This window comes from Nannobrachium achirus (assembly GCF_963921795.1).
Source record: "Nannobrachium achirus genome assembly, chromosome: 21".
Classification (NCBI taxonomy): Eukaryota; Metazoa; Chordata; class Actinopteri; order Myctophiformes; family Myctophidae; genus Nannobrachium; species Nannobrachium achirus.
Window position 1 is genome coordinate 1036512 of NC_137828.1, and position 21761 is coordinate 1058272.

The 21761-nt window shown below is 42.9% G+C and overlaps 1 protein-coding gene across 1 annotated transcript; it reads left to right on the top strand.

Annotated features, from left to right (window-relative positions):
• Positions 1-4554: 4554 nt before the first annotated feature.
• LOC308307205 (NLR family CARD domain-containing protein 3-like) lies at positions 4555-18815 on the top strand (the record flags this gene model as incomplete). The annotated part of the gene is made up of 8 exons (XM_080752376.1): positions 4555-4560; positions 10312-10549; positions 11240-11362; positions 11483-12709; positions 12776-13214; positions 14673-14840; positions 17505-17622; positions 18810-18815. The coding sequence occupies 8 exons, from the start codon at positions 4555-4557 to the stop codon at positions 18813-18815; spliced, it is 2325 nt and encodes a 774-aa protein (XP_080608502.1).
• Positions 18816-21761: the final 2946 nt, after the last annotated feature.

A 21761-nucleotide genomic window follows, 5' to 3' on the forward strand; every position in this document is an offset into this window, starting at 1 on the left:
AATTTGTTAATTTCTTCGCAAAGCAAAGCCCTGCTTCATCATACAAGGCTACAGCATACAGAGTACAGCAACTTGCAATGGGTACCCAATACCATGTACCTGTCAAAATACTTTATAAACGTTAAGGGTGTCCTAATTACAACACCATAGTAAGCGCCACAGATCACGTTAAATCCAGAGTCAACTCAAACAAAGGGTCAAACTCGTTCTTCTGCTATAGGCCTACCACCAAAATGTGGAACGCCTTACCGAAGGCCTTAACTCATTCCCCGCCTCCCCCGATAGTCCCGAGAAAATCCCAATGTCGTTCCCCGCCAGGCCCGATAGTCCCGAGAATTTGCTTTTATATAATGTAATGTTTAATTACACTCTCCCCCAGCTCGTGACAAATTTTTATCCTTTTATCTTACAGAGAACCTAAAATATCACACATCAAAGTAAGTGTGTTTGAAAAAAAGACTGTAATAATGTATAAATTGCAATACAAATGCATATAAATCTCCCCATAACCCACAGTGAACTGGCACAGTGACGCATTTTGCGCACACAAGGCTGGCGGAAAAAAAGAGAAGAAAAAAAAAGTGTGAGAACAGCTGTGTGTGTGTGTGTGTGTGTGTGTGTGTGTGTGTGTGTGTGTGTGTGTGTGTGTGTGTGTGTGTGTGTGTGTGTGTGTGTGTGTGAACATCTCTTAGCTGGCTGGTGGTCCACGGACCACTGTCTGTTTCAGTGGTCCCCCTGTCCTGATCAGCACAGTGCTATCAGAGTCTCTGATTCAGAGATCTGTCTCTCTCTCTCTCTCTCTCTCTCTCTCTCTCTAGATACAAAATAATTATCACCAATTCGCCATATAAATGCTTCTAAAACATACCTGAGAATGATGATGGTTGATTAGAATCCACAGGTTATAATCCATATATCCAGGCTATAATATATTGTTTTGTAATGGTCCACAAGCAGCCAAGCAGGCCATTGGCGCCAGGCGGTCCTTTGCAAAGGGGGGTCCCTGGTCGGCTTTCTAACAGGGGGTCCGCGGGCCCAACGCTTCGCTCCGCAGAGCAGTGGGAACACGATAATCAACTCTTACAAAATCAATCAATAAAACTGCCCGATTACATAAAGTTCACGACGCGATCCAGTTGAGTCAGAGACAAGTGAAGTGGTCCCTGGAAGGGGGTCCGTCCTCTCATTACCCTGCCTGGTCTCCAGCCAACACTTCTCACGGACCACCACCAAAACTCCCACGCTCCCTCACCACGCTCCTCCCAAAAAGCAAGAGATCAACTAGTGTCGTTACTAACGAGCAAAGACGCAGAGGAGCTGTTTAGCAGGGCAGTGCAGAGGATTTTTTTAGGGGCAGGGGGAGACATTTTTCCAACATGTCCTAGAATGTGAAAATAGCAGATCTACAAGCTCGACTTTGATTGATTGATTGAAGACTTTATTAGAAGTTTGCATAGGAAAAGGTACAGTTTCATGACGGTACAGTTCACTGGTACAAGGTCTACTAAAAGGAGATCCATGAAAAGACTAAGCTTATTTCCACTGGAAACCATTGAAGTATCTCATATAAAATTGAATGACAAGCTCTCAATGTGTCACAGTCTCAGAGCGATGTGTTGAGCTTGTAGAGCTTGTAGATCTGCTATTTTCACATTCTAGGACATGTTAGAAAAAAGACTCATGCCCCCTTTTATGTCTATTTGTGTGTGTGCACCTGTACAGAGCAAAAGACAACCAGCAGACACACAGAGACAGAGAGAAAGCGCCCCCAAGTGGGGGCTCACAGAAATACTCACAGAAATACTGCAATATAGTATGTGAGTTTTTTGGTCAGATATAGCCAATAAAAATATTTTTCTCTGCATTTTTCTAAACAGAAAATTCTAAAAATAAATCCTATTACATAATTACATTAGTACACTTATCTGATAATGCCTGAAGCCATAAAGACACATCTCAAGTGAGTTATCCACTTGAAAACAGATCATTCACAAAAAGGTCAATAACTCCAATTATTTTGAATTTCCACCTGGATTTTGAAAAAACAAGGGGTTTGAAATGGCCAAAACTCTAGATTGCTACATCGTACATACAAAAAAATATTTTTTGGAGAGACTAGAGGATGTCCTCTTTTAATCCATGCACTGTATGACATTTTCGTGCAAACAGGGAATTTAGGAAAAATGTCTAAATATGAAGAAAATGCTTAAACAAAATGGCAGGGGAGCCTACAGTGAATGTTAAAATGGCGGTCAATGTGTTAAAGTAGTGTGGATCACTAGCATCCTTAAAAATCGCCCTGAAAAACCACTTACAGGCGGCAGCCATTCGCAACTGGTAAAAACAATCCTAGCCCAGCCCAGCCCTACCCTGACCCTTCTTTGTATTTACCTACTGTATTTGTTTTTCTTTTTTTCACTGACTATATCTACTGCATAGTACTGTGTTCTATCCGTCTGTCATTCAATGTTATATGAGATACTTTAATGGTTTCCTGTGGAAATAAGCCAAGTGCTTTTCTAGGATCTCCTTTTAGTTGACCTTGTACCAGTGAACTGTACCGTCATGAAACTGTACCTTTTAGTAGACCTTGTACCAGTGAACTGTACCGTCATGAAACTGTACCTTTTAGTTGACCTTGTACCAGTGAACTGTACCGTCATGAAACTGTACCTTTTAGTAGACCTTGTACCAGTGAACTGTACCGTCATGAAACTGTACCTTTTAGTAGACCTTGTACCAGTGAACTGTACCATCATGAAACTGTACCTTTTTCTATGCAAACTGACAATAAAGTCTTCAATCAATCAAACTGTGTTGTGGTCCGTGTTTTTAAGAGGGGGTTTGATTCTAGCTTCATATGCATGATTAATGTTGCCTTGCTGTAGAATTTGTCCAGTATCTTGTCCTTCCTTGTACCGTTGAGAACATATTATTATTGCTGGAACCTTGGGAGGGCAAATTCCAGTTTACAGTGGTTGAAGTCTCCCAGTGTAAACAGCGGTGCATCTGGCTTGTGTGCACTCTTAACCGCACAGAATCTCCCACGAATCTGCGGCGGAAAGCGTTGTTGCCGACAGGCTGCCGACAGGAAGCCATCGGCGCTTGCCGTCGATAGGGCTGGCGGAACCCGTCGATGGAAAACTGAACCTGCTCTCCTGTCTTTTGCAATCGGTCGGTAGACTTGAGGCGACTTGATACTTCTGTAGAGGACATTTAGTTTGCTGCTGCTGCTGCAGAAACAAAGCCTAAATAAGCCAGAGACATTTTCCTGTTGCACATTTCAACTAAATACCATATTCTCAATCTCAACCCTCAATTCCTGTAACAATCGAGTCCAAAGCAAAATAGTAATAGAGCTGCTGTGTTTTGTTTTGACGAGAAAAGAGAAACACCGCTGCTGCTGCAGCAGTGCTGCGGTTGACACACTCTGTGAGTGAAACAAGCGACCAGGTCTATGAAAACAATCCCAACAGTTTCACCACTTGAGCTCTATTACATTAGCTATTTTCTAGAAGAATGTTGAAAGCAAGGCCAAATAAGCAACTACACTTCAGAAACAAGCCCAAACAAAAGCAACACGCGACTAGAGACTTTAAAGGGAAAAAAGTCGCTTATAATGAGCAAACCTGGCAACACCCCAGCTTAGCGCTAAAGACTCATGTGCGTCTCGTCTGAATGCAATCTTCCATCGCCCGACTTTTAAGTGCCAAGTTTGCCACTAAATGTCACCGACTGCCAGTCTGCCAGGAGTTGGAAAGAGTTTCTTGTCTGCTATGCGGGATGCAGCCCTAGACGCGTTCCCACTGGACGGGATGTAGACCGCACATATGAAAATATTACAATATTCTCTAAATAGGTTATCTACTTTTTAATATAATGTTTTAATTCAATGTTCGCAGGAGAAAAAGTCAAGAGACTGGGGGCACCTCCAAACAGTGGCGGACCGTGGGTTCAATACCCGGGCCTTCGCCATGGCTGCTGCGCATATGCACGCGCGTGCACATGCCACGATCTGACAATATTGCGCCTTACAGAGTGCTGCTGCCTGCACCAGTAGCAGAGCCCAATACAATAAACTCAGTCACAAACAACCATTCATAGCAACACGAAAGCAAGCAAAATATATGTTGATATACACACATGATTCAACAGGCTTCATCACATACCAGCCAAGCTTCTGGGACTAGAGTTAGGCCCTTGTTAAACGGAGACGGTGCCGATCTCATTTTGGATTCGTTATCAAAATGAGATCGCCTTTACACCTCGCATTGGCTCCTCATTTGTCTGCGTTTACACGAAACGCACCATGTCATGCAAAATGCTGTAGTACATATGCCCGTACATATAGGCTACTGTCTTATTTACCCTTCAACTATAAAATATAGCCTATGTTGTTTTTAATGAGACATGCATTTTAATTAGGCTATGCTCTGCTCCCAAATCCATATTATTATCGTCTGTTCGCATATTCAATGAGTCCCGCGGTGCAGCCAGTTGGCTGAAGTTAAATCATAGAGGTTTTTTAAAACGCCAATAAAAGCCACCTGGAAGATGAAGGTTGGAACATCATTTAAATGGAGCAAATTTCTGGACATTATCTATGGGGATGGGCGATATAAAGTCGGAAAAAACTCATAACGCACCAATGGATGCGAGGAGGCAGCGAGTGGAGTAGACTACAGAGGCGCACATGGGTATGGTATAACGTACCTTGATTACAGGAGAAAATAATAAAAAGTACTTCTTAAAATGAATTCATCATGCTTGTTGCTAAAAAGTATTGGCAACATGACTGGTGTATTGCATGCGTGCCTTCACACATGCAAGACAACAGCCATGTTACCATACCTTAGCATTTGCAGAACTGACGCTGCTGGCGGGATCGCGTCGAGCAGCCGGAGGAGGAGGATTTTCTTTTCTTTTGATATTATGAGCAAGTGTGCAGGCCTATTCGTGGACTCTTTTTATGCTGTCTGTCTGTTTGTCAGCATACTCATTACATTTCTCGTGTGAGTACCCTAATGGCAAAGCATCTGGATAAATCACTGTCTGTCTGTCTGTCTGTCTGTCTGCAGTCTGCACACACGCACGCACGCACACACACCCACCCACTGCTGAGCGCAGAACGCAGTGAGTGAGAAGCTCCACTTCACACTACAAACACTTTGATGTTTTTTCAAAACAGCATTAAAAAATATCATCCATTAAGACAACTAGCCTAGATTAATGACAGCACAAGTCTTGCCCCAAAATCTTGTGTTGAAACGTTATATTCCATAATGCGCACACACAGCGTGAGTGTTGTTTCTCTTACCCGAATCTCCGGTGGTGTGTTAGTCAGACACTCCGGTAGGTTTCCTGATTAACAACCACGGTCGCTCGACTCGCTCAAGTGTCCAAACGTCCTCGAAAAAAGTTTGACAAATTGTCCAGTAAATCCATATCTGTTTCTTCTCCTCCTTCCGCCATTTTTCGTTTCTTTATTTGTGAATTGTTGTGAGTAAATGTATAAATGTTAGCTCTCAAGCTCCCCAGAACTCAAACGACAACAACATATGAAGCAGGAAGCAATTCACTTTTCTGATTGGTTTCCTCCCAGGACTGGGATGTGAATATCAGCAGTTCTCTTCTCTGATTGGACAATGTTTCTTCTCAGAGATGGGATCTTTAGAACACTCTAGAAGGTAACCCTATCTGAAAAAATGCGCCCAGGAGGGCTGTGATTGGTTAAAGAACCAGCCAATAACAATACAGTGCCCAATAACCATTCACTTCAAAGCCAATCAAAGGCAGCAGGCACTCTAAAGGAGGTCCAGAGGGTTCCTATCTTATCTGGAGACAACACAAGAAAACACCTGATTGGTTAAAAAAACGAATTGCTTTTTTAGACGTGCGCCCCTAGTGGAAGCAGTGTGTCCAGCCTGACTGAGTGAGAGAGAGAATGAAAGCAGAAAAATAAATGAATGAAAAATAAATATATATTATTAAATATAAATTTCTTCATCAGGCAAGTGCTGGGGGCTAGCAGAGAAGGGCTTGCTAGCCCTCACGGACCTCCACTGCCTCCAAAGGATATTAAAATAACACAAAAGGAAATACCTCAAAATCATAGGCTTTGTTGATTTTTGGAGGAGACGAGAGATTTTTGGACTCAGTCTAACCCAGTCTTATCTGACAAAGACATTAAAACACAAGGTCGCTTGCTGCTTTAACCACATTGGAAATGTGCAGTGTCTTTGTCAGCAAAGGTTTAACGTCGCTAGTGTGTGTGTGTGTGTGTGTGTGTGTGTGTGTGTGTGTGTGTGTGTGTGTGTGTGTGTGTGTGTGTGTGTGTGTGTGTGTGTGTGTATGTATGCACTTATAAGTGGCGTTACAACTCAAGCTGTAATAACGAAGGGCTGGGGTTAGGTTTTAATCTAGGACGCATCATCAGTAGTGTTCCTCCAGGTCTTACGGTGTTTCATCATCAGTAGTGTTCCTCCAGGTCTTAGGGTGTTTCGGCCATTATACATTATACACCCTCTCCAGAGGCGGCCAGCTCAGGTTGATCAGTCCCCGAACTTGCATCATTTCCAATTAGTCATGAGAGTATCGTTCATCTTATGGATGGCAGACTTCTCCTCATGGGACTGTGCAAGGCAGGGGCGTCCTTTTCCCTGAGTCAAGCCTATAGGCTGACCGCATACCTCCGGTCAAAATAAATAAAGTATAGACACATTAGTAGGCCTACAGTATAAATAAAGTATAGATACAGTAGGCCTACAGTATAAATAAAGTATAGATACAGTAGGCCTACAGTATAAATAAACTATAGATACAGTAGGCCTACAGTATAAATACAGTATAGATACAGTAGGCCTAAAGTATAAATACAGTATAGATACAGTAGGCCTACAGTATAAATAAAGTATAGATACAGTAGGCCTACAGTAGAGTCATTGCTGTAACGTGGTATCTGGAATGTGATGTTACTCCAGGGTGAACTATGACTAGCATATTATTATAATATGATGATGATGATGCTTCAGGGTGAACTATGACTAGCATATAGTATGGATTTCCACCCCTGATCGAGGAGGTCCAGGACAATGCAACATTAATATGAAAATGAATCAAGCTGGTTATTTTTTAATGATCGGCTAAGTGGTTAACCGCTGACATCCCTATTTCCTCACCCATTTCCTGTCTCTCAGCTGTCCTACTGTCTGTCTCTCCTACACTGTCTGTCTCTCAACATAACAGAGAACACATGTTTTATTCATTTCATGATTACGTTTCTCTCTCTTCCTCTGGTTCTCTCTCTTCCCCTCAGGTGGTTGATTTACGCCATCTAGTGGACACAGTGGAATCTCTAACGCTGCTGTAAAGGACACTTCACTATGGTAGGTTTATTGACAACAATAATCAAACTATGTTCACTTGAGGACATCGTTGCTCATGTTGAAATACGCTGTAGATGTTTTATGTGTATCTATCTAGTAGATAGACTATCAGGCATGCACTCGTTTTTGTATGTATTCAAAGCGCTCTATCATGAATAACTTAGGCCTGTTGCATGGTTATCTGATGCTACTGCACATTAAGAGATGTACAGATCCTCTTCAGAAAAGCCTGTTTCAATTAGTCTGGATAATGTCCTATCTAGTGTAACATTCTAGATACAGTAACAGAGTTACATACAACAGGTATCTATATGTACATGTAAGTAGACTGAATAGTCCATAGGTTAGTCATATTGCATATACAGTTATCTATTTGTAAGTACACTGAATAGTCCATAGGTCATATTGGCAAGACATTGGTGTTACCAATGATACTAATTAAGGCTCTGTATTGTTTAGTGTAGCACAGTATTTCTCAAACTTTCTTTTTCATTTCAATTAATAACTCTGAGAGTGTACACATGGAACCAAAATGAATTAATCAATATGGACATATCTATGAGGCCACGGTTCTCAGCAGAAAATGAAAAAAATCTCCAAACTGGCCTGGGAACGCCTCTGTATACTTCTGGAAGGAGTGGAGGAAGTTGCTCAGGATAAGGAAATCTGGAAGTCTCAGTTGGAACTGTTACCCCCGCGACCCGATTCCGGATAAGCGATTGAAGATGGATGATGGATGGATAATAATGGACCCTTAAGGTGTATAAGAATTACAGGTGTGTAACTCTCACAGTTACAGACTGTAGGGTCCATTTGGAACCCCTTCAAGGACCCATGAGGGTCCCTGGACCACACTTTGAGACCCTCTGGTGTAGCAGAGTGTTTCTAGTGAGCCAACATGCTCAATATCATCACCCTGACTCTGTTTGAGCAGAATGGAACAGAGCCTTCATTAGTATCATTGGTAACACTGACTCTGTTTGAGCAGAATGGAACAGAGCCTTCATTAGTATCATTGGTAACACTGACTCTGTTTGAGCAGAATGGAACAGAGCCTTCATTAGTATCATTGGTAACACTGACTCTGTTTGAGCAGAATGGAACAGAGCCTTCATTAGTATCTTTGGTAACACTGACTCTGTTTGAGCAGCATGGAACAGAGCCTTCATTAGTATCATTGGTAACACTGACTCTGTTTGAGCAGAATGGAACAGAGCCTTCATTAGTATCATTGGTAACACTGACTCTGTTTGAGCAGAATGGAACAGAGCCTTCATTAGTATCATTGGTAACACTGACTCTGTTTGAGCAGAATGGAACAGAGCCTTCATTAGTATCATTGGTAACACTGACTCTGTTTGAGCAGAATGGAACAGAGCCTTCATTAGTATCTTTGGTAACACTGACTCTGTTTGAGCAGCATGGAACAGAGCCTTCATTAGTATCATTGGTAACACTGACTCTGTTTGAGCAGAATGGAACAGAGCCTTCATTAGTATCATTGGTAACACTGACTCTGTTTGAGCAGAATGGAACAGAGCCTTCATTAGTATCATTGGTAACACTGACTCTGCTTGAGCAGAATGGAACAGAGCCTTCATCGGTATCATCGGTAACACTGACTCTGTTTGAGCAGAATGGAACAGAGCCTTCATCGGTATCATCGGTAACACTGACTCTGTTTGAGCAGAATGGAACAGAGCCTTCATCGGTATCATTGGTAACACTGACTCTGTTTGAGCAGAATGGAACAGAGCCTTCATCGGTATCATTGGTAACACTGACTCTGTTTGAGCAGAATGGAACAGAGCCTTCATCAGTATCATTGGTAACACTGACTCTGTTTGAGCAGAATGGAACAGAGCCTTCATCAGTATCATTGGTAACACTGACTCTGTTTGAGCAGAATGGAACAGAGCCTTCATCAGTATCATTGGTAACACTGGCTCTGTTTGAGCAGAATGGAACAGAGCCTTCATCAGTATCATTGGTAACACTGACTCTGTTTGAGCAGAATGGAACAGAGCCTTCATCAGTATCATTGGTAAAACTGACTCTGTTTGAGCAGAATGGAACAGAGCCTTCATTAGTATCATTGGTAAAACTGACTCTGTTTGAGCAGAATGGAACAGAGCCTTCATTAGTATCATTGGTAACACTGACTCTGTTTGAGCAGAATGGAACAGAGCCTTCATTAGTATCATTGGTAACACTGACTCTGTTTGAGCAGAATGGAACAGAGCCTTCATTAGTATCATTGGTAACAAGTGTAACCCTAACCCGTAAGGAAGAAGCCCATTTGCTTTTCACAGAGCCTGTTGGTCCAAATAGATTTTAGAACCATCGTTTTCCTGATGTAGGCTACATAACTTCATGTACATTAACGTGTATTCACTGATGTACATACTGTAACTTAATCGAAGTTCAGTCTCTTAACTCACTCAGTGCCAATGACGTCTCATGACTGCTTTTTTCAAAGGGCCCTGTGTGCCAATGACGTCTTTGACGTCTTTAGATCAAAGGCTATAATATTTAATGCTTTTCTCTGTTTGTGTGTTGGCTCCCTCGTTTAGCTGATTGAGAAAATGTGTGTTCATTCTAGTGGATGGACACTTTTTTTGATTCAAACAGCTCTATCTCTGGAACCATTTGTCTGACAAAACTATGGAAAAAAAAAAACATTGTTTTTCATTGCATAGTAAAGAAAAACATACAAAATCTTGGCACATCTACCATGGAGCCATTTTGGCAGTTGGCATTGAGTGAGTCAACCAAAAGTATCAACCCAGCTTAAAACCATAAAAAATAAACATGAAAATAGCTCACTCTACAAGATCATGCAATGTGGTTGCAATGTGACAGTTTGTGACCCCAGAGTTAGAAGTGGTTAACATAATAAAGCTGATATTATCATTATTTGTACCAGGAACAGATCATCTTTGACGCCCTGGAGGAGCTGACAAACGATGACTTTGTCAAGTTCAAGTTCCATCTGAAGCTTGTTCATCTGGAAGGCATCAATCCGATCCAGACGGGCCCTCTGGATGGAGCTACTAGGATAACGGTCGCTGAGCTGATCCACCAGAAGTACACCAGAAATGCAGACCAGGTCATGGAGAAAGTTCTGGCCAACATCAACAGGAATGATCTGGTTCAAGGACCAAGTAGGTGAACAGCAGCAGAAACAAATCAACACTATTAAAACACTATTTTAGAATTAGAGAGAGGGGGGGGGGGGGGGGGGGGAGTGTGTGTGTGTGTGTGTGTGTGTGTGTGTGTGTGTGTGTGTGTGTGTGTGTGTGTGTGTGTGTGTTGTGTGTGTGTGTGTGTGTGTGTGTGTGTGTGTGTGTGTGTGTGTGTGTGTGTGTGTGTGTGTGGTGTACAAGGACCTTTACAGTATTAAATTAATAAATACGGTATATGCAGTGCATAGGCTGTTGCTGGATGGCCACCATCATATATGGTTTCTTCAAAGTTGCACCAACTTAAAGGGGAAGACCACCCATTTTCAATATTGAACTTGATGACATCACACATTGTACTTTACAATACAAACCCCAAAATCAATCCTCCAGTTCTAGGCAAAACAGAAGGGGGGGGGGGGGGGGGGGGGGGGGGACCTTTTTTCTATTTCCACACAACTCCTCTAAGGTATATTAATGACATATTTCAATATTTAAAATGGGTGGTCTTCCCTTTAAGATTATGAGTGGGAATGCCTGCAGTTAGACCCAATAACATTTCAGTATTATTCAATTGTCTGTTTTGTACCCAACATTACATTTGATTCCTAACCCTAACCCTAACCCTAATCATAATATAATTTAACACATGTAACACATGTTATTTTCCAGTTGCTGCTGGGCCGAGTAGCAAAAGATCCAGAACAGATAACAGCAGGCTCTCACAGCCAGGAACCTCCTCATCTGCTGCTGCAGTGAACTCCACCAGGGGACACCAGGACTCTCTCTTCAGAGGTGATGGTTTTGTAGCACCCATGGATGTTCAAGAACCTCTGGATCCTTCCCAACCACCTCCAATCCCTCCTCCTACTTGTCTCACACCTTCTCCCAGTACTCTCCCTTCTTCTCCTCCAGATTTCCTGGTGAAAACACAAAAAGAAACACATCCTATTACTTACTACCAAGACAAGCTCAAAGCACACGTTAAGGAACCATTTGCGTCTTTACCTGAAGGGGCAGTCCAAAGTCAGGATAAGAAGGATTATGAATGTTACACGCGTCTCACCCTCTTAGATGCGGATGACACAAAGACCAGCAGTGAACATGCGGTCACACAGAAGCAAGAAGGGCAGGAGAAGAAAGCAGGGCAGGACATCCAACTCAGTGAAATCTACAAACACCCTTCTAGAAAAAACAAACGCATGAGAACTGTGATGTCCATTGGTGAAGCAGGAGTTGGCAAAACCTTTCTTGCAAACAAGTTTATCTCTGACTGGGCAAAGAATAAAGATCAAGATCCCCATCTTATATTCCTGCTCCAATTCCGCCAGCTCAATTTGCTGCGGGGACAAGAGTTTACTTTGGCACAACTCATCCATGAATGCATCAACGCAACCAAATGCATCCCAGAAGAAGCTCTTGATTACATCTTCAATGAGCTGCAGAAGTCAGGAAACGCCAACTACGACTTGAGTCCTGTCAAAGTTATGTTTGTTCTGGAAGGTTTAGATGAATGTCACTTGACGCTGGACTGGAAAGTTCGCTCTAATGATGTAACCAAGGCCACATCACTGGAAATTCTACTTGTCAACCTAATCAATGGGAACCTGCTTCGCTCTGCTCACCTCTGGATAACCACACGCCCTGCAGCAGCCAAACTGATCCCTGATGGCTTAGTTGACCTGGTGACAGAGGTGAGAGGGTTCACCCATGAAATGATCGAGAAATACATCGAGAAGAGATTCACAGATGAAGTGCAGGCCAGCAGAATCATCTCACACATCAAAGCAACAACATACCTCCACATCATGTGTGAAACCCCAGTCTTCTGTTCGATCATTGCCAGCGTTCTGGAGGACATGTTGACAGATGAGAGTGGAGAACTTCCCAAGACCCTGGCTGACATTTACAGCCACTTCATCTATGTCCAGACAAAGATGAAGTGGTTGAAGAGTGGAGAGAATCGGAAGAAACTCTCAGAGGCTGATAAAGCAGTTCTTCTGAAACTTGGCAGGCTGGCGTTTGAACATCTGCAGAAGGGCAACCTCATTTTCTACGAAGAAGACCTGAAGAGATGTGATCTTGATATTGAAGAGGGCCCAATGGACTCAGGACTGTGCACAGAGATCTTCAAACGAGACAGTAAATTCTACCAGGAAACCGTCTACTGTTTTGTTCATCTGAGCATCCAGGAGTTTCTGGCTGCAGTCTACCTGTTTGACTGTTTTACACAGAAGAACAAGGAGAACATGGAGGTCCTGAAGACATTCCTGAACAATGACAATTTAAACTGCAACAGTTCCCTGTCTGACTTCCTGAAAGCTGCAATGGCAAAAACCGTGAAGAGTACAAGTGGCCACCTGGATCTCTTTAACCGCTTCCTGCATGGACTCTCACTCAAGTCCAACCAGATAGGTTTAGGAGGCCTTCTGGAGACACAGGACAGTCCAGCAGAGATCCAGAAAGCCATCACCAACCTGAAGAAGATGGATCCCTGCAGTGGCTCTCCTGACAGATGTATCAACATCTTCCAATGCTTGATGGAGATGAAGGCATCCTCAGTAAGTCAGGGGATCCAACAGTACCTGGAGTCAGGAAAGAGACTCTTTGATACCCAGTGTTACACTCTGGTCAGAATGCTGCAGATGTCAGAGGAGGTTCTGGAGGTGTTGGACCTGGACAAATACAACACACCCTGGAAGGGGCAACAGGAACTGATCCCAGCTGTGAGGAACTGCACAACAGCCAGGTTAGTAGTCATGTGAATATTGACACGTTAGAGGACAATTAATTAATTAAAGAGAGGAGGAGGAAAGGAGGAGGTGCACGCACGCATGCATGCATGCACGCACGCACGCACGCACGCACGCACGCACGCACGCACGCACGCACGCACTCACACACACACACACACACACACACACACACACACACACACACACACACACACACACACACACACACACACACACGTACAGTACATACATACATACCATCCTGTGCCCGGGGGTGTGCACACTGCTCAGTATGGGGGATTGGCTGTAGGAGTCTCAGAAGTAATGTTAGAGAACCCAGACCGGTGCCCGTTGGGCAGAACAGTCACCATTGATGTCCAGTTGTGCAATCTCCAAATTTGGGCATCGTTTCAGCATGCGGCTGTTACCATGGTGGAGACACTGTATACCCTCTAATCACACACGCACGCACGCACGCACGCACGCACGCACGCACGCACGCACGCACGCACGCACGCACGCACGCACGCACATATATATACACAGCTAGCTAGATAGATAGCTAGATAGATAGATAGATAGATAGATAGATAGATAGATCATTATATATCTGTGGTTCTCAGACATGTCAAAGACTCCCACAATGAACTGGCTACACTAAACCCCCATCTGAAAATAGGGACTTTAAGCTTGGACGTTTTTCATGACGGCTCCGTTAGGCGGAAGTACAGCTGCTATGACACTATTATCGCCATAGTAGTCAACATCGTTAAGCAAACAGCTGTTGGCAACGGGTTCCCAACTTCCCTCCCCTTTTACTGAACTCTTTGGTTCCCATGGTATACACGTTACTTAACACATACTTTTAAGTTCCATGTTGTAGTTTAGAGATTCTTTGTTCTTACTGGCATCCTGTTAATGTCTAGAGAACAAGATATAAGATCTCTTAGCTGCCTTTCACACCTAACGTGTACATAAAATGTTCCGATCAAGGACAAAATGTTTACATTGTTGCATTTTGCATTTGGTCTGCTTAACGTTCACACAGGACTTTGTTAAGCAAACCAAAATATGTAAACAGATGACATGTGATCGTACATCTATAGACAGAACATTTCTTCACTTCACTGCTATAGAGTGGAGCAACAGCAGCGTGTTGTGATAGTTTTTATAATTTAATGTTCCAATCAAATGACAACAGTGGAAAGTTATGAGCACTTTTCAATTCAAAATGTGTTAATCACGGCCGTTATTAGCTTAGCCAAAACAAACACACATTTCATGCAGCACCACAGGGAACCTCCTTGACAGAGAACATGATCTGATCTGTTTTGATCATCTCTGATGTTACATTGAATCTGTCATTACAGACTTGTTGCCTATAAGCTCCAAAAGGAACACATTGAGGTTGTGGCTTCAGCTCTCAGTTCTAATCCATCACATCTACGACACCTGGACTTAAGTTACAACAACCTGCTGGACCTGGAGCCGCTCAAAGCTGCACTCAACAGTCCACATTGTAAACTGGAAACTCTACGGTCAGATTAATTCACAATACTTATTTTCACCAATGATTTATTATGTTATTAATTATATTATGAATACTGTGGTGATGCTTTGTTTGAAGAGTGGTCCATGTCTGTCTGTCTGTCTGTCTGTCTGTCTGTCTGTCTGTCTGTCTGTCTGTCTGTCTGTCTGTCTGTCTGTCTGTCTGTCTGTCTTTTCAGTGGTGAAAATGTAATCTAATTTATTTTTTACTTAAAAGTAGCAATACCACAATGCTGTAATAGACTTGGTAATGTTACTAGTAAAAGTACTGCGTTCATAATTCTTACTTGAGTAACAGTACCAAAGTATTGGTATCAAATATATGAAGTAACACAAGTTATAGTGTGCAATATGCAGAATGCCTTGTTCACACTTGTTAAAAGTTTTGTAAAAAACTGTATACATTTTAAGAAAATAGCAGATTTACAAGTTTGTTGTGAGCTTGTAGATCGGCTGTTTTTGTGTATATCCAAAGTATAACGGGTAATGAAATAGTTGGTTAATGGAAATTGTGCAATGATCTAAATCTGCAAAGTAAATTCTAACTATACAGTATATGTTTCAAATAATGGAGTAAATATTTCCCTCTGAGGTGGTAGAACAGTAAAGGTACTAGAAGCACTGCTCTTCCGAGCACATGTCTCCACCAGGCCAGGCGTCCTGGTGGTGCTATAATAGGCCAATGTAAAAAGGGTGGCATATGTTCTTCACCAATCTTAGACCTTTCATGGCGCCACCATGAGGCTGATTTGAACAATTTGTAGTGTAATTTCTTCCTTGGCCTAGTGGGAATGTGTGTGCACCATTTCATTACAATTGCATGCAGTGTTCATGATTTGAGGCATTTTGTTCAAAACAGATCAATCCTACAAAGTTTGGAGGCCAATCTTAGCCAATCAGGATGGAATATTTAATATGGGACAGATCCGTCTTGATCATATGACTGTAGAGATACTGAGTACTGATTTGTGTTAATTTTGGGTAAAATCTGAAGGAGTAATATCCAAAGATGTGTCTTACGTAAGTCGGCCTCCTGGTGGCGCTATAAAGGGTTGATGTGAAAAATGCAAGGAAACGTTTTTTTTCCTTGGCCTCTAGGGAGTGCGCTTACAAAGTTTGAAACTGATCGGTGGAGTTATAAGTAAAACCACAAATTGGCCTGTTATAGCGCCACCATGAGGCTGATTTCAAAAATTTGAAGTGGCATTTCTTCCTCGGCCTAGTGGGAACGTGTATGTGCGATCTCATGTTAATTGCACTCTGCATTTGTGATTTGAGGCATTTTGTTCAAAACTGAGCAATCCTGCAAACTTTGGAAGCCAATTGTAGCCAGTCAGGATGGAATATGGAAAATCGGACATATCCATGATGCTCACATGACTGTAGAGATACTATCTACTAATTTGCGTTATTTTTGGGTAAAATCTGAAGGAGTAATATCCAAAAATGTGTGTTACATAAGTCGGCCTCCTAGTGGCGCTATAGAAGGCTGATGTGAAAAATTCAAGGTAAAACCACAAATTGGCCTGTTATAGCGCCACCATGAGGCTGATTTAAAAAAAATAAGTGGCATTTCTTCCTCGGCCTAGTGGGACGTGAGTGTGCGATTTCATGTTAATTGCACTCTGCTTTTGTGATTTGAGGCATTTTGTTCAAAACGGCTCAATCCTTTAGACAAAATCTCTAAGAGTAGTGTACAAAAATGTGTTTTGCAAATATCGGCCTCATGGTGGCGCTAGAACAGGGCCATTTGAAAAATGTGGGGCAGAGGTTCTGAATTGGCAGCCAGGGAGTGTGTGTGCTCATTTTGAAAGCGACCGGGCCAACGGCGCCGGAGATTAGCTGGCAACAAACTCGAAGGACGGACGCACGGACGGACAAACGCACACACGCACGGACGGACCGGGGCGAAAACATACTCTCACCCTGCCTTCGGCTGGTGGCGACAATAAAGTATTACAAAATGGTCATTATCAAGTAACATAAGGAAATACCTAAGATTTGTACAGATCTTGTTCTTAGTTACATTCCACCACTGGTCTGTATTGGGTGAACCTCTTTCCCAGATGTTTGGCCCAGGCGGACAGGGTTTTGAGGTTATCATTTCTATGAGGTTAGGGTTAGGTTTAGGCATAGCGTTTGTGTGGTTAGGTTAGGTTTAGGCATAGTGTTTGCAAACAATCAAACATATTGTGTTATTTTTTTATTCTTGTTTTAAATTATTTCATTTAGACTGATTCACTGCTTGTTGTCCGAGAGAAGCTGTGAAGTCCTGGCCTCATTTCTCAGCTCCAATCCTTCTCATTTGAGAGAATTAGATGCAAGTCTAAACAGCCTGCTGGATTCCGGTATCAAGCTTTTGTGTACTGGAGTGAAAAGTCCCCATTGTCAACTGCAGATCCTGAGGTAAATAGTAAATGGTGCATTTATATAGCGCTTTTATTCAAAGAGCATTACATTCACACATTCATACACTGTTGGTGGTGGAAATCATGCAAGGCACAAACCTGCTCACCGGGAGCAACCGCCGACCCAGGGGTCGTTGGCCAACCTGCTCTACCTCTTGAGCTACAGCCGCCCCTGTAGGGTTTCCTCTGTGTGGATGTGTACTTGAGCATCAACAGCACTTTGTTAAAGTCTGGATTTCTCTGCAGGCTGTCAGGCTGTGGGATCACTGAGAAAGGCTGTTCTTCTCTGGCGTCAGCTGTGGCCGTCAACCCCTCCCATCTGAAGCATGTGGACATCAGCTGTAACCATCCAGGAGGAGATGCTGTACAGACACTGCTCTCTGCTGGACTGGATGTCAAGTGAGTAGACTTGGACTGTGTCCATGTTGGTTAGTGCAGCCATTCCCTTGTTTCATGTTCAGTGGCTGGATGTGAGTCTGCTATTCCTACCGGATCTGAGGAGAGTAGGGGGAGGAGCTTGAGCAAGGACGCTCTATGATTGGCCAGTAGCCAAACGATCTCGCCTAAAAACGATTTACTATTCTGTTCCTATCGGGACGCAACTCGAACAGTGCTGAGTCGGCACGCCTCTATCGTGGTCAATAACTATACTTTATCTGACAAAACAGCGAGAGAGGCACTTCCGTGTTGGCCGTGGTCTCTGCTCAGCTCCGGTAGGAAAAACATACTAGCTGGCTGGGTAGTGGGGCCAAATAGGTTAGCGGTAAACACCAATGGCCCTAACATAGTACAGTCTGCGGTGTTTAATTTTGCTATTTCAATATTTAAATGTTATGATGAAAGCCGCCATGCAACAGCTGTTAGTGTTCGCCCCCAGCTGAGACTGTTTTTAACATGTTCTGTGAAACACTTTGTATCTTAGTTTGAAAAAGCGCTTCACAAATAAACAAATGATCATTTCTTCCTACAGTGTGAATCATGGAGGAGAACAATGGATTGAACACTGGACTAATCCTCAGCTCCTCAAAAGATGTGAGTGTCTGTCTGTCTGTCTGTCTGTCTGTCTGTCTGTCTGTCTGTCTGTCTGTCTGTCTGTCTGTCTGAACTTCCAGAGAATTGATTTGCATTGAAACTGGGTGGAAACTGGGGTGGCATTGCATTGACTTTAATGGCAAGATGGCCGCTGTGTGAATATGGTCTATTCAGATGGTTTCTCTGCTCTTGGCCTGGTCTTTAACACCAGCTGATGCTCGTTTACAAAGCCCTACCTGACACACCTTCTACAACTCTTAGCGACCAGCCCCATCTGGTGGCTAACTTGTGTAAAATACAAGAACAAAAAAAGCCTGAGCCTCTCGACCAAAAGTCTGTAAACTGGGGTTTGTCAGACAATGTGTCCCTAAAACACACTGTCCCCACACACAACACTCCTTCTGCCACACACATTCTGCTGACAATATTAGAATCATTTTGGTGACACCTGCAGATGTTTTGCATGATGTCCTACCCTGTCTGTTTCTTCTCTTTGTCCACTGCTCTGTCCACTCCTAGGCATAGTCTAGTGCAGAGGTTCTCAAACCTTTTAGTGTCAAGGACCCCCAGGTTTATATTATATTTATCTGTGGACCCCCATGTGAAAATGTTTTGAGCCAGGGACCCCCAGAGAGAAGCTTTATGTAGCAGATATACAAGCTGCGCACAAAGTGTCATGCTATGCAGTGATGCTCGTAGCCCTGCGTCCTGCGTCTCTGACGCACAGTTTTAAGTAGAGCCCGACCGATATATCGGTCAATTCGATATATCGGTCGTTTTGGAGCAATCGGTATCGGTATCGGTATCGGTGAATTATTCCACGATATCCGATATATAAATTGTCTGTAACGTGTCTGCGGATAGAGCATGAAACCCTGAGTTATATAGGCCTATGTGTGGGCAATACCAGAATTATCCAGCAGAGTGGATAAAAGACACATATTAATTCATAAACGAGACAAAACACAGCAGAACCCCCAAATTAAAAGAGTATTATTATCCAACAAGCAATAGAAATTGATAACTGCGACCAAACTCAAGTTTGACATGAAAAGCACAAAAAAAGCAATAATCTGACCATTTATCCAAGGGGCGAGCAGTCAATTAAATGATCTTAAATGAATAAAAATGATTTTTACAAAACATCGGTATCGGTGCTCTAGCACTCTCCAACATCGGATATCGGTCGGAAAAAATGGTATCGGTCGGGCTCTAGTTTTAAGAAAGGACATCAAACGTCCCGTGGACATGTACTTTATCCTGCTGTTATGAACACATTCAGCACTTATAATGCAGGGCATTTGATTCCAGCATTAATATTATACAGAGCCAACGTGAATGCGCCTGCTGACTTGTCTCCTTCTCTCCACGTCTCCAGAGTGGCTGCGTCTTTTTGAGGAGAGAAGCAGGAGCAGGCAGCCTAAATGTTTACCACTGTGTGTCAGTGTGTGAGAGCGCAGGCCAGAGTTACCGTTATGGTAGTCTCGCGTAGCCAGACAACTATTCCACAATCTCTGAATGCTATATAGAGTCTGGAACGGCAGCTCCCGAACGGCGAGTATCGGAAGTAGCCGCTGCTGCACTGAACTGTAGTCCCATTGGAAACATAACGGAAACACACTAGCACAGACAGAGTCATTATAATGAACTGTAGTCCCATTGGAAACATAACAGAAACACAACATCTCAGACAAAGTCTTTCGAGCGGCCTATTCTTGTTATGAGTGTATAGTTTAAGAAATGTTTGAAAACATCATGGAGGTAACACCAATAACACCAGAGAAAGACGAAATAACGCCCCCAGAAATGTTGAAAGGAGACATAACGCTTCCAGTAGGACATGTTATTGCTACTACACCAAGGGAGCGGTTGCGTCACATCCGCTTTATCTCGCACTCATCATTACTATTTCCGTTTGCCATACTGTATGCCGGGAGCATTTGCCCAAATCGCGGAGGCAACAGTCTGGCCTCGCGAGAATACCGTTATGGTGGAAAGCATAGACAGGAACTATGGCATGAGACTGAATGAACAGCTGCCTCTACGCCAGTACTTCACAGACTGCAAAACCGCTCTGCCAGCCTTAGAATAATAATTAGAAATGGTAAACAAGCCATGTAGAAGTGACATCACACTGTGTGTGTGTGTGTGTGTGTGTGTGTGTGTGTGTGTGTGTGTGTGTGTGTGTGTGTGTGTGTGTGTGTGTGTTGGGGGCGTGTTCTCTCCTCCGGGACCCCCTGGAAAATGACACAGATGCTTTCCCGGCTTGAATGGGTTAATACATTCATCGAAAGTGAATGTATTAATGTTCGTCGATTAACCTTTTTCATTTAGGAAAACTAAATAAAAACAAAGCTATGATGATTAAAACTAAGACTAAATATATGGATAAATTTAAACTAGACTAAAATGTTAGGGAGGGACTAGTGGAGAAGAGATCCAGTAGAACTAAAAGAAAAGTCATTTTATGTTTGGGTTGTGCTCTGAAAATAGCAGATCTACAAGCTCACAATGCATCAAGCTGCGACGCGTTGTAGAACTGATATTTTCAGAGCGCAGCCAAGTGTAAAATCAGACATTGTGACACCATCAAGGCACCGCCAAAAAAAACAAAAAAAAAAAAAACATGTTGTCATCAAAATCAACCGTAGATTGAAAGTTTAAAATCTTTAAGATATACAAGCTCACAGCGTGGCACTCAATGCCGCACTGTGAGCTTGTAGATCTGCTAGTTTTTAAAAATCATGAACATTTGTGCAAGTATAGGTTTTTTGAAAAACCTATGTTTCTATGTCAGTGATGCTCTTTTTCATGTGAAGGACCCCCAAAATTGTATGTGTTTGGCCAGGGACCCCCATCTCAAAATATTTTGTTCCAGGGACCCCCCAGAAGCTAAATTTGAGTTGCAAATATTCACTTAAAAATCCAGGTATTCAAATATTGACATTACATTTTCACCAAAAATGGCAGATCTACAAGCTCACAGTACGGCATTCGGTGCCGCGCTGTGAGCTTGTATATCTGCTATTTTTCAATAGCTAAAGTATTAAATAATTAACACCCCTACACCTTGGGCCCTAGCAAAATATGTTTCTATGTCAGTTATGCTCAAACTTTGTCATGTGAAGGACCCCCAAATTGGTATGTATTTGGCCAGGGAACCCCATCTCAAAATATTTAGTTTCAGGGCCCGCCCAGAAATAAAATTTGAGTTACAAATATTCGCTTAAAAATACATGTATTCAAAGATTTGCATTACATTTTCACGAAAAATAGCAGATCTACAAGCTCACAGCGCGGCACTTGGTGCCACGCTAAAAAATTAAGAATTCTCCACCTTGGGCCCTAGTAACTCCGTCCCTCCCCCCCCTCCCCTTGTGACACCCCTTTGTGTGTGTGTGTGTGTGTGTGTGTGTGTGTGTGTGTGTGTGTGTGTGTGTGTGTGTGTGTGTGTGTGTGTGTGTGTGTGTG